The sequence below is a fragment of the Somniosus microcephalus genome, chromosome 11 (genome assembly GCF_052327205.1).
Source record: "Somniosus microcephalus isolate GS21.2 chromosome 11, FLI_Smic_1.0, whole genome shotgun sequence".
Classification (NCBI taxonomy): Eukaryota; Metazoa; Chordata; class Chondrichthyes; order Squaliformes; family Somniosidae; genus Somniosus; species Somniosus microcephalus.
Window position 1 is genome coordinate 185280512 of NC_140997.1, and position 16076 is coordinate 185296587.

The following is a 16076-nucleotide window of genomic DNA, read 5'->3' on the forward strand; positions in this document are numbered from 1 at the left end:
CCCCCTCCCTCACACCTCCCCCCCCTCTCCCTCACACCTCCCCCCTCCCTCACACCTCCCCCCCTCTCCCTCACACTCCCCCCCTCTCCCTCACACTCCCCCCCTCTCCCTCACACTCCCCCCCTCCCTCACACTCCTCCCTCACACTCCCCCCTCTCCCTCACACTCCCCCCCTCCCTCACTCCCCCCCCTCCCTCACACTCCCCCCCTCTCCCTCACACTCCCCCCCCCTCACACTACCCCCTCTCCCTCACCCCACTCCCTCTCCCTCACACTCCCCCCTCTCCCTCACACTCCCCCCCGCTCTCCCTCACACTCCCCCCCGCTCTCCCTCACACTCCTCTCCCCCCTCACTCCCCCCCTCTCCCTCCCTCTCCCTCACACTCCCCCCCTCTCCCTCACACTCCCCCCCTCTCCCTCACTCCCCCCCCTCTCCCTCACACTCCCCCCCCGTCTCCCTCACACTCCCCCCCTCACACTCCCCCCCCTCCTCTCCTCACACTCCCCCCCTCTCCCTCACACTCCCCCCTCTCCCTCACACTCCCCCCCTCCCTCACACTCCCCCCCTCTCCCTCACCCCACTCCCTCACACTCCCCCCCCCCCTCTCCCTCACCCCACTCCCTCACACTCCCCCCTCTCCCTCACACTCCCCCCTCACACTCCCCCCCTCTCCCTCACACTCCCCCCCTCTCCCTCACACCGCCCCCCTCTCCCTCACACCTCCCCCCTCCCTCACACCTCCCCCCTCCCTCACACCTCCCCCCCTCCCTCACACCTCCCCCCCTCCCTCACACCTCCCCCCCTCCCTCACACCTCCCCCCTCCCTCACACCTCCCCCCTCTCCCTCACACCTCCCCCCTCCCTCACACCTCCCCCCCTCTCCCTCACACTCCCCCCCTCTCCCTCACACTCCCCCCCTCTCCCTCACACTCCCCCCCTCCCTCACACTCCTCCCTCACACTCCCCCCTCTCCCTCACACTCCCCCCCTCCCTCACTCCCCCCCTCCCTCACACTCCCCCCCTCTCCCTCACACTCCCCCCCCCTCACACTACCCCCTCTCCCTCACCCCACTCCCTCTCCCTCACACTCCCCCCTCTCCCTCACACTCCCCCCCGCTCTCCCTCACACTCCCCCCCGCTCTCCCTCACACTCCTCTCCCCCCTCACTCCCCCCCTCTCCCTCCCTCTCCCTCACACTCCCCCCCTCTCCCTCACACTCCCCCCCCTCTCCCTCACACTCCCCCCCCCTCTCCCTCACACTCCCCCCCCCCCCCCTCTCCCTCACACTCCCCCCCCCCCCCCCCTCAGGCCCGACCGGACTCACCTCGGTAGCAGAACGGAGTCAGTCCGACAACGGGAGGCCGAGGTTCCTGCTGGTGAACAAGGCGGGCCTTTGGACCCGGTTGGCAGACTCCCGTGTCCGATTGAGATCGGGGACCCCCCTCTCCCTCTCACTTCCCCCCCCTCCTCTCCCTCACACTCCCCCCCCCCCACACAATCCCTCCCCCTCTCCTCACACTCCCCCCCTCTCCCTCACACTCCCCCCCCTCCTCTCCCTCACACTCCCCCCTCCTCTCCCTCACACTCCCCCCTCCTCTCCCTCACACTCCCCCCTCCTCTCCCTCACACTCCCCCCCGTCTCCCTCACACTCCCCCCCTCACACTCCCCCCTCCTCTCCCTCACACTCCCCCCCTCTCCCTCACACTCCCCCCCACTCCCTCACACTCCCCCCTCCTCTCCCTCACACTCCCCCCTCCTCTCCCTCATACTCCCCCCTCCCTCACACCCCCCCTCTCCATCACACTCCCACCCCCTCTCACTCACACTCCCCCGTCTCCCTCACACTCCCCCCCATCCCTCACACTCCCCTTCTCCCTCACACTCCCCCCCTTCTCCCTCACACTCCCCCCCTCTCCCTCCCCCCCTCCCTCACACTCCCCCCTCCTCTCCCTCACACTCCCCCCTCCTCTCCCTCACACTCCCCCCTCCTCTCCCTCACACTCCCCCCTCCTCTCCCTCACACTCCCCCCTCCTCTCCCTCACACTCCCCCCTCCTCTCCCTCACACTCCCCCCTCCTCTCCCTCACACTCCCCCCCCTCTCCCTCACACTCCTCCCCCTCTCCCTCACACTCCCCCCCTCTCCCTCACACTCCCCCTCTCCCTCACACTTCCCCCCTCTCCTCACACTCCCCCCCCTCTCCCTCACACTCCCCCCTCTCCCTGACACTCCCCCCCTCTCCCTGACACTCCCCCCCCCTCTCCCTCACCCCCCCCCCTCTCCCTCACACTCCCCCCCCCCCCCTCAGGCCCGACCGGACTCACCTCGGTAGCAGAACGGAGTCAGTCCGACAACGGGAGGCCGAGGTTCCTGCTGGTGAACAAGGCGGGCCTTTGGACCCGGTTGGCAGACTCACGTGTCCGATTGAGATCGGGGACCCCCCTCTCCCTCACACTCCCCCACTCTCCCCCCCCTCCCTCACACACTCCCCCCCTCTCCCTCACACACTCCCCCCCTCTCCCTCACACACTCCCCCCCCCTCTCCCTCGCACTCCCCCCCTCTCCCTCACACTCCCCCCCCCTCTCCCTCACACTCCCCCCCTCTCCCTCACACCTCCCCCCCCCTCTCCCTCACACCTCCCCCCCCCTCAGGCCCGACCGGACTCACCTCGGTAGCAGAACGGAGTCAGTCCGACAACGGGAGGCCGAGGTTCCTGCTGGTGAACAAGGCGGGCCTTTGGACCCGGTTGGCAGACTCCCGTGTCCGATTGAGATCGGGGACCCCCCTCTCCCTCTCACTTCCCCCCCCTCCTCTCCCTCACACTCCCCCCCCCACACAATCCCTCCCCCTCTCCCTCACACTCCCCCCCTCTCCCTCACACTCCCCCCCTCCTCTCCCTCACACTCCCCCCTCCTCTCCCTCACACTCCCCCCCCGTCTCCCTCACACTCCCCCCCTCACACTCCCCCCCCTCCTCTCCCTCACACTCCCCCCCCTCTCCCTCACACTCCCCCCCTCTCCCTCACACTCCCCCCCTCTCCCTCACACTCCCCCCTCCTCTCTCTCACACTCCCCCCCTCCTCTCCCTCATACTCCCCCCTCCCTCACACCCCCCCTCTCCATCACACTCCCACCCCCTCTCACTCACACTCCCCCGTCTCCCGCACACTCCCCCCCTATCCCTCACACTCCCCCCCTTCTCCCTCACACTCCCCCCCTCTCCCTCACACTCCCCCCCTCCCTCACACTCCCCCCTCCTCTCCCTCACACTCCCCCCCTCCTCTCCCTCACACTCCCCCCCTTCTCCCTCACACTCCTCCCCCTCTCCCTCACACTCCCCCCCTCTCCCTCACACTCCCCCCCCTCTCCCTCACACTCCCCCCCTCCCTCACACTCCCCCCTCTCCCTGACACTCCCCCCCTCTCCCTCACACTCCCCCCCCTCTCCCTCACACTCCCCCCCCCCCCCTCAGGCCCGACCGGACTCACCTCGGTAGCAGAACGGAGTCAGTCCGACAACGGGAGGCCGAGGTTCCTGCTGGTGAACAAGGCGGGCCTTTGGACCCGGTTGGCAGACTCCCGTGTCCGATTGAGATCGGGGACCCCCCTCTCCCTCACACTCCCCCACTCTCCCCCCCCTCCCTCACACACTCCCCCCCTCTCCCTCACACACTCCCCCCCCTCTCCCTCACACTCTCCCCCCCCTCTCCCTCACACTCTCCCCCCCCTCTCCCTCACACTCTTCTCCCCCCCCTCCCTCCCCCCTCTCCCTCACACTCCCCCCCCCCCCCCTTGAGCTGAGCGGCGGCCGGAGCGGGAGAGCGGGCTGTCGCGGGCGGGCGGGCGGCGCAGGCGCGGTCAGTGCCAGCGGCGCGAGGCTGCCCGTGGGGAGCAGGCAGGGAAAGCCGGCGGCCGTTAGCGAGCGGCTCACTTCGGGCGGCCCGCCCGCGCTCCGGCCCCGACACCGTCAAACCTGAGAGGGGGAAGTAGAGAGAGAGAGAGGGAAGAGGGGAGAGGAGAGAGAGGGAAGAGGAGAAGGAGAGAGAGGGAAGAGGAGAAGGAGAGAGAGGGAAGAGGAGAAGGAGAGAGAGAGAAATTTTTTGAGCTTCAGGCCTGCCTGCAGCGGGCCTGGAGAGCAGCCCCGAGTCCCCCCTGCGTGAGGGTGAGGAGGAGGGGGGCGGTTGCTAAACACAATTTAAAACTCAAATAAATTGTTATTTAATTCCCTAACACATAATTCAAGTATTTACCTTTGTTCCCTAACACACAGAAAGTGTGGGGGAAAAAATCGTGAAAAATCAAGATGGCGGCCACTCACCTCGGTTCAGAACAATAAGGCCCGCCCACACATGCACCGATTGGTCGACCGTCAGGTCACCGAAGCATAGGATTGGTCAATCATCAAGTCACTCAACACTCAACTGTAGGATGGCACACGCCAGGAACCCGCCATACGATTGGTCGACCTCGATGTCACACGGTCGCTAATGAGATGCTAATGAGTGGAATGTTGAACGTTTTTTGGATACCACGGGCGCGATCTTTGTCCGGCCGAAACGTAAATACGCCTATGACCGGTCTGTAATCGTAAGCTTTCTTTTGACGTGACGCGCGCGTCGGTACGCTCTATAACTTTCAAACGTATAGAGAACGGACGGACAGACAGACAGACAGAAGAGGTCTTATATATATAGAGATACTGAGGGGGCTCGACAGGGTAGATGCAGAGAGGATGTTTCCCCTCATGGGGAAATCTAGAACTCAGGGGCACAGTCTCAGAATAAAGGGTCGCCCTTTTAGAACTGAGATGAGGAGGAACTTCTTCTCTCAGAGAGTCGTAAATTTGTGGAATTCTCTGACCCAGAGAGCTGTGGAGGCTGGGTCATTAAATACATTAAAGTGGAGATAGACAAATTTTTGCAAGATAAGGGAGTGAAGGGTTATGGGGAGCGGGCTGGGAAGTGGCTTTGAGCCTGAGATCAGCCATGATCTTATTGAATGGCGGAGCAGGCTCGAGGAGCCAAGTGGCCTATTCCTGTTCCTATTTCTTATGTTCATATATTGTGCCATTATATCATTTACATTTTTTGTGAATGTAAAAAGACTACCAGATAATGAGGATTGATTTCCAGAAATCATTTCATAATACCCCTCACAAGAAAAGTAGTCTACATGAAACCCCACAAGATTAAAGAGGAATCTATCAATTGAATATAGTGTTAGATAGATAATATGAAGCAAGAAGCAGTGGCTGACAGCTGTGACCAGCGAGGTACCCCATGGTAATTCTGCAACCCCTGGTGTTCACAATCACTGTGATCTTCTCCCCTCCTCCCCCCGATCTCGCTGCGCCCCCGCCCCATTGATGTCCCCCACTCCCGACCCCCGATCTCTCCTGGCCCCCCATCGATGTGTTCCCCCCCTCCCTGGCTCTTCCTTGCTCCTCTCCGCTCCCCGGCTGCAGCCTGGTGCCGAAGACCTACCCGCCTGACAGCCAGCCAGCCTCTAAATCTGGCTGGCTGCGGCCTGGAAATGAAGTCCAAAAATGGTAATCAGATCCTGCCGTGAAATTCAGCAGGACCTGAGGAAAACCCATTCTAAAACTGCCCACCCCTACCCTCCTCTCCCACTCCCTGCAACCGGCCCAGGCAGTGCTGGAAGACTAAGAAGACAGTGATGATGAAGAGACACCGTCACTCGATTTGACACTCGCACCCACCAGCTCAGATACTGACACTGCGCGTTTCTTAGAGGATAGTATAGAGGTAGGATCTGCACGTGGTGAGACACCGGACACAAGTGTGCTGTGGCCAGGGCAGGGGGCAAGGATAGCACAGGTGCCAGCTCGCTGGAGGGCTAGGTCGCACACGAATTCTGGCGCAGAGGACTCAGATGAGCACTTCGATGGGCCAGGCTACAGAAGGTTGATGGCAGTACACAACAAAATGCTTGGTGCATTAGGAAGCCTGCCAGAAAGCCTGCATTGCGCAGAGCTTGGAGCCAATCCTTTCCAGCATGGAAATGGTGGCCAACTTCATCAACACACTTGTGGAACCAACCGATGTCTCAGCTTCCATCGCAGCACAAGCAGCAGCCACCCACGTCTGAGTGCTGCAGTGGAAGTACAGACTGCTGCCATCATGGCTCTGGATACCAGCGTTCAAAGGGGCTTCCAGGGTGTCACAGAAGTCCAGCAATCTGACCTTCCACAGATTACTAGGATTGCTGATGCGCTGCCCCGTGGGAGTGGCAATGGCTCCATCGAGCACGACCCTGCTGTCCTCTCTCAGGATGACAGCATTCATGCTTGCACCCGTGTCACTCCGTCACTGCCCTTGTTGTTGCCTGTCAGCCAGTCAGCCCCGACTGCGGCCACCCATGCCAAGATGGTGCAGTCTGAAGCCAGGTCTTCTAGGCCCAGAGCTGCTCGAGGTCGTCCTCCAAGGTTATCTGCAGTCTCCTCCACTGTAAGTCAGCAGCCTTCCACCAGCCATGCTACAGCCACTGGGGTAGCACTTCATAGGAGCACGAGAACAGGCAAAGACACACGGAAGGCAGGCACTAAGGGAATGCACAAGGGTGATTAGTTTAATTTTGTATGCAATATGGCATGATTTGATTTATAAATTTGGTTTGGAATGTGTATTTTGTGTTGGCTTTTATTTTTGTATTGTGGCCAAGAGGACGATGTGATGGTCAGTGACAGGGAAGGTAAGGAGTGTGGAACTGTTGATGAATGGGGAATTGGGGTTGAGGTTACTGGTATCGTACTTCGCGTAGAGCCCGGGTGGAAAGGGGCTGTCTAGGTTGCAGCCTCCCTCTTCTGCCTCCTCGTGTTCCTGCTCCTCAGCTTCTCGCCTGATAGGTGGTGACAAGGGCTGTTCCCTCATGATGGCAAGGTTGTGTAGCATGCAGCATACCACCACAATTCTTGCGACCTGCTCAGCCAAGTACTGCAGGGCTCCTCCAGAGCGGTCCAGGCAATGGAATCATTGCTTCAGCACACCAATGGTCTGCTTAATCAGGTTTCTTGTGGCAGCATGGCTCTCATTGTATGCATGCCACGCACGTGTGCGTGGGTTGCGAACCAGAGTCATGAGCCATGCTGTCAACGGATAGCCCTTGTTGCCCAGTAGCCACACTTTGGTTTGACATGGTGGCTGAAATACAGCTGGCACAATGGACTAGCGCAGAATGAACGCATCATGACTGCTGTCAGGATACCAGGCATTGACCTGCATGATGCGCTGCCTATAGTCACACGTTGAGGTAGTGGAATCCCTTTCGGTTCCAGTACATGGCAGATTTGACATGAGGCGTGTGCAAAGCAATATGAGTACAGTCAATGGAACCCTGCACCATTCGTGAGCCTGCAATCCTTGCAAACCCTCATGCTCACTCCACCTGCTCCTTTCTGGCAAGATGGGATGAAATTAAGGTATCGCTCTTTGAATAGAGAGCCTCTCAGTGACCTCCCTTATGCAGCAGTGCACTGCAAACTGCGAGATGTTGCTAATATCTCCAGCACCAGCCTGGAAGGAGCCAGACGCATAAAAGTTCATCACCACGGTCACCTTCACAGCCACTGACATTGCATCCTTGGCCTGCTCTGAGGTTGGAGTTCTGGCTGCAGATTTCAGTAACGACCTCCTTAGTGAAGCATAGACGTCTCAAACGTTGATCGTCACTGAAGTTCAGCTAGGAAAATTGCTCGCTGAACACCCTGGGCTGATATGGCCTCGTGCTGAGAGGCCTTTTCTCCCTCCTCCCTCTTCCAGCAACTTGTCCTGCTCTGCGTGGCCTCTGCTCATTCTCCTAGTCATGCTCGATTCCAGGAGGAAGGTCTACTAGTGCACCCATGTCTGGGAGCAACTGTTTTGTGCAGAAGCCTTGAAGTCAGCAAAAAGTACTTCAGCACCTGCAGCACCACTCCCTGTAGACTTTTGAAACTCGAAACTATTATGGAAAGCACCAAAAAGGTGTAACATTGTAGCAACAGCCAGAAGAAATAAACCAGGAACTAACCTGTAAGTAGTTGATGATCCCTTTAAATAGTACTGTTAGGGGGAGCCTTCATGCTGCTGAATGCATGTTCAGCTGTGCGAGGTTAAGAGAGGGCGTCAGCTGAAACGTGGAACTCCAAAATGGCAGTGCTGGTGTCAAATCAGCCTTGCACGCTGATTGACATCATGATCTGTCTGCTCTGCATACTTCCAGCAGACGTTAAGTACGTGTGCGCTAACCCCTTTACCAAGATGGTGCACTTTGCATCAGAAGTGTGCGTGCGCCATGCCACTTTTGAACCCTAAGGGGACTCATAATGGCCAAAAAAACAGGCGCTTCCGAGACCAATTTTGCCCCCGATCTCTCTGCAAATCTGTAATAGGAAAGTCATTATAATTTCAAAAGCATATGCCAAAAGGAACTGAAGGAGCAACTTCTGCACAGGAAAACTGACTCAATAGAACTGGAGAAATTTCTGATTCTGCAAGAAATAGAGATATTGTTTGATGTGGTGGGGGTTTGGGGAGATAAAGCAGATGAAAAAGAGTTTAAATGGCAAACTGAGCTGTAAGGTTTGAAAGGTCCTGGCTCTTGTCTCATTCCCATGTTCTTAAGGTCAGATCAGGGATACTTTCTAAAAATGGGTTCTTCATTATTATCTTTGTTCACATTCCTAAATTATTGTGTTCTTGTGTGAATGAATTCATGTTCTTGTCAGTAGGCACAAAACAAAGGCGCAGTATTCATCAAATGAGTGGTGGAAGGATGTTACAAGGTCATTTTATGTTGTATCTTACATAGAGACAGACAGACATGTGCTTCTGTGGGTATATATATTAGGTCTATTACAGATAAAGTTGCCTGCCAAGCATTATTAAAAACAGTATTATCAGTATGTGTTAAAGCAAAGAGTCGCATTGGTAAGCTTTTTCATACTGTGAATTTAAACAGCTTTATTAACTTCTTTAGACATTAGTGGATTTTTTGTTCATCAGGTACAGTGATGTAAATCCTATTCCATCCACAGAATGGCGCCAAAGTGACTGGGAAATGTGGAGGTTATTGTGGCAAGTGCATCCCATATTCCGGAACAGGACTACATGTACAATTGCTTTAGCTCAGGTATTTAATTTTTTAAGTATTTTCTCAAATTTACAATGTAACTATAGTCTTGCTTCACATTCCACAACTCAGACCACTAATGTAATATAACTGTAGCCTAAAACATAAATGCTTCATGCCATTAATGTCAATATCTCATAATTTTTCCTTCTCTAAGAGCTACAGCAATAAGAAAGCCAATAAAGAAGCATCATAGAGGGAAATGTTGCTTGTGAAATATCGGCCCAAGTCCTTTTCTTTAGGAAGCTGAAATTCCTTGAGCTCTACTCCACCACCAGAAGTACAGCAGGCCAGTGTGGCTCGACATTGTCTTTGTCCCAAATCCCAGGGACAGGGTCATCAGCATAAAAGAAGCAGCTGAAGAGTAAATCTTTTTTAAAAAGGAGCTAAGAATTTATCTCAAACTGCTTTCCTAAGGACAGCCAATTGCTGTGCAAATAATTTTGATTGTCCCTCGGAGACCAGGATTAGGTCCCCACTGTCACATTTATGTAGTAAATATGTCTGCTTCCTGCAGGTATACTTTTAACTTAACTGCATGAAAAGCATAGCTGTTGAGATTTCTGGCAGGGTGTGGTGTTATCCTATCAGTCCTGCTTCTTTGAATAATCGCAGAGTGGGGTGGGGGGGGGTCTTCTTGCCTCCTCTCATCAGATTTTCAGAAAATAAAAGAGGGTGGTGACCCAGCCAAGCCAGGTTTCACCCCAAATTCTGCCACCTCCCACCCGACTTGCATCCTTGTTCCTTCAAAGGCTCAGGAATTTTGGGACCCTGGACTATTTCAGCAATCTGAAATAGCAAATTTCCAAAGGTATAGTTGTGTGTCCCCCATAAGACCTCAGAGCAATGCTAGGTCATGTGATACTGTACATGCAGAGGATAGTTAGTTGTCAGACTTCATTGCCTCATTAGTACCATCAGGTCTGCTGTCGTGTGAATTAGTGGTCATGATCAGGCAGTACCCAGCAGCAGGGGCATGGCTGGAATAGCCATGAATGACGATGTTGTGTCTCAGGACTGCAACACATCTGGATCCTCTTCCCATCCCACTCCGATGCCTACACATGTGCCAGAAAGCGTAAAGGACCAGGCCAACCCCACATTTTCAGAAAGATCCAGCTGCTGGGTGGGTTGTGGGGAAGGGTCACCTCAAACCCAAGAGCCTATTATGGACACACAGCAGCCAGCCACTTAATATACTCCTGCCAATGACATAGCACCAAGGCAATACACAGAATATGTTTAAAGGACTTTTGTTTTGTACTTGCACTAAAGGGAAGCACAGTAGAAGCAAACAATAAGCACATATATACATATTGTCCCTCCATCCTACACCAACTGGCCCCTCAACTGCAACCCCTACCTTTCAACAACAACCACAACAATCATTTGCATTTATATAGTACCTTTAACATTGAATAACATCCCAAGGTGCTTCACAGAGGAGTGATCAAAAATAGGGATGCTGAGCCAAAAAAGGACATATTAGAAGGGGCTACCAAAGGCTTGACAATGATGTGGGTTTTGGAGTCTCAAAGCAGGAGAGGGAGTTGGAGAGGCAAAGGGGTGTGATGGAATTTCCTAAAAACTTGAACTAAAATAATATCGTAAGAGCGCTGAAATGCCAATGTTCATTATAAAAGAACAAGGAAATTATGGTGTAAGTGACTTGCGTCAGGTTTTGCACTATGCCCGAATTTCCGTGATCTTTTACGCCGATTCTACAAAACCTCCACTGAAACCCTCTGCCACTCATTAACATAGCTCCGCCCTATGCAAAAGTGCAGCTGACACAGAGGGGGGAATTTTAACATGAAAAAACAGGTGGGCTGGGGGCAGGAGGGAAGTTAAAGTATTAAAAATCTAAATCCCGACCCCAACCCACCTCCAACACACCCACTTTCAGCTTTTACTCGGGCGGGACGGGGGGCGGGTAGCCAACCCGCTGCCAGGAGGTGGCTTGACATTTTAAATATGATAAGGAGGCCCTGGAGCCTCTGATTTAACTTGCTGTGCAGGTTTTACTGCAGCCGGCTGGGGATCCTGGGCCTTAGGATACCCAGTAGCTGCAGCGAGGGGAGCACAGCCTCATGGAGCAATCCTTGTGGGCCGGGAAAAGCAGGAGTGCTTCCTCCCGGCCCCGCACCATCAACCCGCCAAATACAAACACTACCCCCACCCCCGCACGGGGTCGGGGATCAGACCCACCCCGGACCCCACACCTACCTGTTGGCTGTGGCATTCTGTCCAGCATTCCCCACCTAACTGGAAGCCAGCCTGACTTAAAAATCCCGGCCAAAGTTCCTGAATTTACAGCAATTCTCAACAGGCTGTAAATTTATGCCTAAACTTTTAGGCGTAACAGGACCCAAAGTCATATTTCTGCTGTTTTAATACAAATGTTTTAAATTTCTCTTCACTGAGACCTACAGTGTATTTTCTGTACCTTTGAATGCATATTTATAGAATCAGAATGATTCACACTAAAGAAATTGAAAATATTCCACGATTTCATTTTCTTAATCAAGTTGTGCCTAATGATGGTTTGATGGCTTCAAACTTTAATTGTCAGGCATAAAGAGGGACTTAAAGAAGGAATATGGCGTATGTTCAATTGTGGGGCGAAGGGGAGGATGGAGGGGGGAGTAAATCTACAAGAGGTCAGAGTCAGAAGAACAGTGAGTTCAGAGGGAGGGTTGTAGGGATGGAGGAGCTTACAGAGATGGGGACGGGCAAAGCCAGTGTGGATAGGGGTGATGGGTGAGCAAGGCTTGGCACATGATTGGTTATGGGCAGTAGACCATTAGATGAGCTGAAGTTTGCAGAGGGTGGAGGATGAGAGGTTGGCCAGGACAGTGTTGGAATAATTGAGTCTGGAGATGGCACAGGCATGGATGAGAGTTTCAGCAGCAGATGGGTTGAGGTAAGGATGGAGGCAGGCAACATTACGGAGGTGGATGTAGGTGGTCTTTGTGAAGAGGTTATGAGGTCAGAACTTCAGCTTGGAGCTAAATAGGGCAGCAAGGTTACAAACAGTTTGGTTCAGCCTGAGACAGTAGCAGAAGAAAGGGATGGAATCAGTGGTGGGGCTACACTCGTGCTGTGATTCACCTTGTTCTTCCTCAACAATGTCAGTGTCAAATTCTCTGCAGTGTGTGTATTTGTGCTGATGTCTTTTTTGAGTATCTGCCAAGTGGTACTCTTCAGGTTCATCTCACAGGCAACTGGATTCTTCTTGTTCTGTGAAGACAGTATTTGGCACATTATGAGTAAATAAGATCACTTGCCCATTTATTTACTGAGTTGACATTAACTGTACTATTATACATTTGTATACGAGCAGTGTATAAGGACACATTGTTTATTACACATGCAAATCAGTTGATCAATTTGTTTGTTAATTAGCCTTTAAACTAGTTAAGTAGCTTGTTAGTTGTTTGAGAAATGTTACAGGATCATTATTGCACTTGCAATGTGATGGACTCTTTTCTCATTCCCAATAACAAAATAGTATTCAACAAGTCACATAATTCTAAATTATGGATTCTTCCAATTTTGCAAATGGATTGTAAACTTCAAAGAAAAATGAGTATTTCTCTTGTTTTTCTTGAACTGGGGAATATAGAGACACTAGGTTGTCTTTTAGAAATGCACTGAGATAGAGGGGTTGTAAAAGGTTGGAGATGGGGAAGTAAATGATGCAAGTATGAAGATTTCTTAAAGCTATAGGCATCCTGAGTCATTGCCCCAAAAATGAATGTTTGTGAAAACATCTTCATTGCAAATATGAGGATTACTGCAACTAATACTCTTACCAAACTTTAATAAATAACTTCTTGTCATCAGGTTTCATGTTTAGATCAAAATAGTGACTCGCTATGAACTGTATCCACCAATATAGAAATACTAATTTTCCACTTAAGTATCAAAAAAAAACTTTGTTCAGTTTGCACCAAATGTGAACATTTACATGCTATTGTGTGCACTATATATTTTCCATATTTTTTTATAAGTGTTCCAGGTCTTCCAATTTTATATGCATCAGTGTTTCTAAATTGGTTTCTCTATGTTGTAGATAATTTTGAAGACCTTACAGTATGCAGTAAAAAGCTGTATTTGTAATATCAGTGCAGATTTTCTGGTAACATTTTTCAGGTTACCATTTTAATAATTAAAGTGCGGTCTGTTAATTCTCTTTTTGTCAGAGGATTTTAGCTAATGTTGCTCTAGCATTTTTTATCTTAATGATTTGGTTTTGACTGAGTGATTATTTGTCCTTTTTAGTAGGTATTCATGGTTTGTGGACTATTAAGGAGGTGAAACATTACATGAGACAAGCTGGAACAAGATGAAGGACAAACTCATACATACCTCTGTATTCTATGTCTGTAGATAAATCTGGACATTTTGATGTATTATATTGTATTTATGATCCGTGTTTATATTTATTTCTCTTTAAATTGTTTTGTGAAAGGATGCTTCTATGTTTTATCTTCAAATCAACTCCAACAGTGAAAAGCACTGTTTGTACATATAGTATGTAATATGTAGCTTTGTAAGATAAGGACATTTTATTGACACTGTGTTTTTGAATTGTTTACTTATCACTACACATCTGATAAACCAAAAACAGGCTGAGAAGCCTTTTTTTAAATGGTGGTGCTATGTGCTATATTGTGAGTGTTTTTAACTTGGAATTTACCTCTGCACTTTTAATCATGAAACAGATGAATATGTACTGTTATCAGATTATAAGTAATTTTCGTAAAGGATATGTAAATATATGGGTATTTTCAGCTGTATGTTATTGCACTGGTTAACTTTCATTAGGCCTTATTAACCAAAATGAGTACACTGGTAGCAAAGTGTTAAATAGGGAGAACTAGATTCCATAAGGTCAGTAAGACATAAAGGGACAAAAATTGGGCTCACAATAAGAATTTTTTATTCCATAATAATAGTGACCTGTTTTGTATATTAATGTGCTGCTGTTGGTAATTGTATGCAACTTTTATTGCATACTCTTACCATCTTGATGCACCTTAACTAATGATAAACAGGCTGATCCACTTATATTAAGGATATGGTATTAAAAGCAAAAATAGCATACCACTTGTTAATTAAAATAGCAATAAAATTGTTAAATATAGAGCTACAAAACACACAAAACAGTATGTAAGAACATTTTTTATGAATTAGCTGATGGTTTATTGTTTTTATAAGAGATACAGCATCTTACTAAGTTGTTGGAGAAAAAAGGGAATGTTAGAAACTGCACTGATGTTTTAGGGGCATAAGAGTCTTTATGGTGCTATTCATGGTGCAAGCAAGTATAGGTTTAGGATTTATTGGCAGTATGGTCAACATACATTAATTCTGTAAACATGCTGTTTATTTTACTCAGATTGCCAGTGTGTTCTACCCTGTTGTGTAAACAAGTGCATTATATAACCTGTACACTGTTACATAATTCAAAGCAGCATTGCATATCGTAAGTAAAAAGATAAGCTGAAGTAAATCCAGTCACAGGTAACTTTACGATTGTGCTAATATATTTGGTAACAAGAAGAAATATATAGTTTGAGATTCTTTGAAGCTGAACTTTGAAAATACTCCCAATAAATCTACATAAGATACACACTTTTGCGGGTTGTTAAGGCTTATACATCAAGTTAGGCTTATTAACACTGTACATCAAATCAATTGCCAAACTAAAGCTGTCTATTTATTATGGCTTGGTTTTGTTAAAAATGCAACAACAAAAACATTGTTACTAACATGAGTGTAAATGAATCGGTCAGCATAAAGGCAATGCTGTGCAATGACAAACAAAATGCCACTAAAGAACATCAATATAAATTTATAGACATATTACATAAATACTTATCTGGGTTTATTAGTTGGGTAGATGACCATTTTTAATCAATATACTAACTTCACCTAATTATAGTAGTTTCACAGTCTAAGTAGATTAGTTTTATTTTTCATACCAAAAATTAAATAAATTACAGAAAACGTTTACTGTTATTGTAAATTACACATTATTATTAATTTGCAATGTCACAGATGTGTTTTGATTTTTCGAACCACCATATTTGCAATTTTTTTATGTATTCCCTAAAACCAAAACTCTGCTTGCAAGCATCAACTGTTACTTAACATGAAAGGGAATTTCTGAAGTTTTTGCATCAAATCCAGGGCAAATCTTGCACTATGTGCCTAAACTTTAATGCACAGGCGCATTTTAACTTCATGATATGCAATAAATCTTGGATTTATAGCACCTGTATGAATATTTAAGGTGTATGCAGTTCAGCCATTTAGTTCAGAGCATCTGCCAAGTGAATATTAATCATAGGTGTTTTAAATTCTTTTAGGAATTCCAGTGGTTGTACTCATTGTTACTACAAAGAAGAAATTGATGTCATTATTTAGTAGTGTTACACTGTGCACTACAGTATAGTAGACCAATGTTACATTATTAAAGATGTTATTCATAGTTAAAATGTATTTATGACAAGTATTAAAATATGCACTGGTAACTTTCAAAAATTGTTCACTCTATAACAAATAAATTATTTTGCTATATGTTATGAAGTCTGAAGTTTTTATAAATGCAATCTTAATTAGCTTTACCCAAAAGGAATAGAAACTTTACTTCAAAAGGTTCCAAAAGTATTAATGCATATCTGTGATGAAAACCGACAGCCCAGTATTGAGCTTGAAATACACAAACAACCGCAGAGATCTATTGCTTTCATTTTCTTTGAATAAACAAAACAAGCTACCCATGCAATCACGTTTCATTCACAAAACTCATGAATTCTGGAGTGGCGATTTTCATCCCCGTCTTTGGGTGGTAAGCACACTGAAAATCATGACATTCAACACCCCATTCCTGATGACATCCGAGCCATTGCCATTTTAGTGAGGTCTTTGAAATGAGTGGC

At 49.4% G+C, this 16076-nt stretch overlaps 1 protein-coding gene across 1 annotated transcript in view; it reads left to right on the forward strand.

The window, feature by feature from the left end:
* adamts9 (ADAM metallopeptidase with thrombospondin type 1 motif, 9) overlaps positions 1–15711 on the forward strand; it is a 360757-nt gene extending 345046 nt beyond the window's left edge. The window contains exons 39-40 of the mRNA XM_086001493.1: positions 9032–9126; positions 13411–15711. Coding sequence (XP_085857619.1) covers positions 9032–9121 — 90 coding nt within the window. The 3' untranslated portion in view covers positions 9122–9126; positions 13411–15711. The remainder of the gene's footprint in view (positions 1–9031; positions 9127–13410) is intronic.
* The last annotated feature ends 365 nt before the right edge of the window (positions 15712–16076 follow it).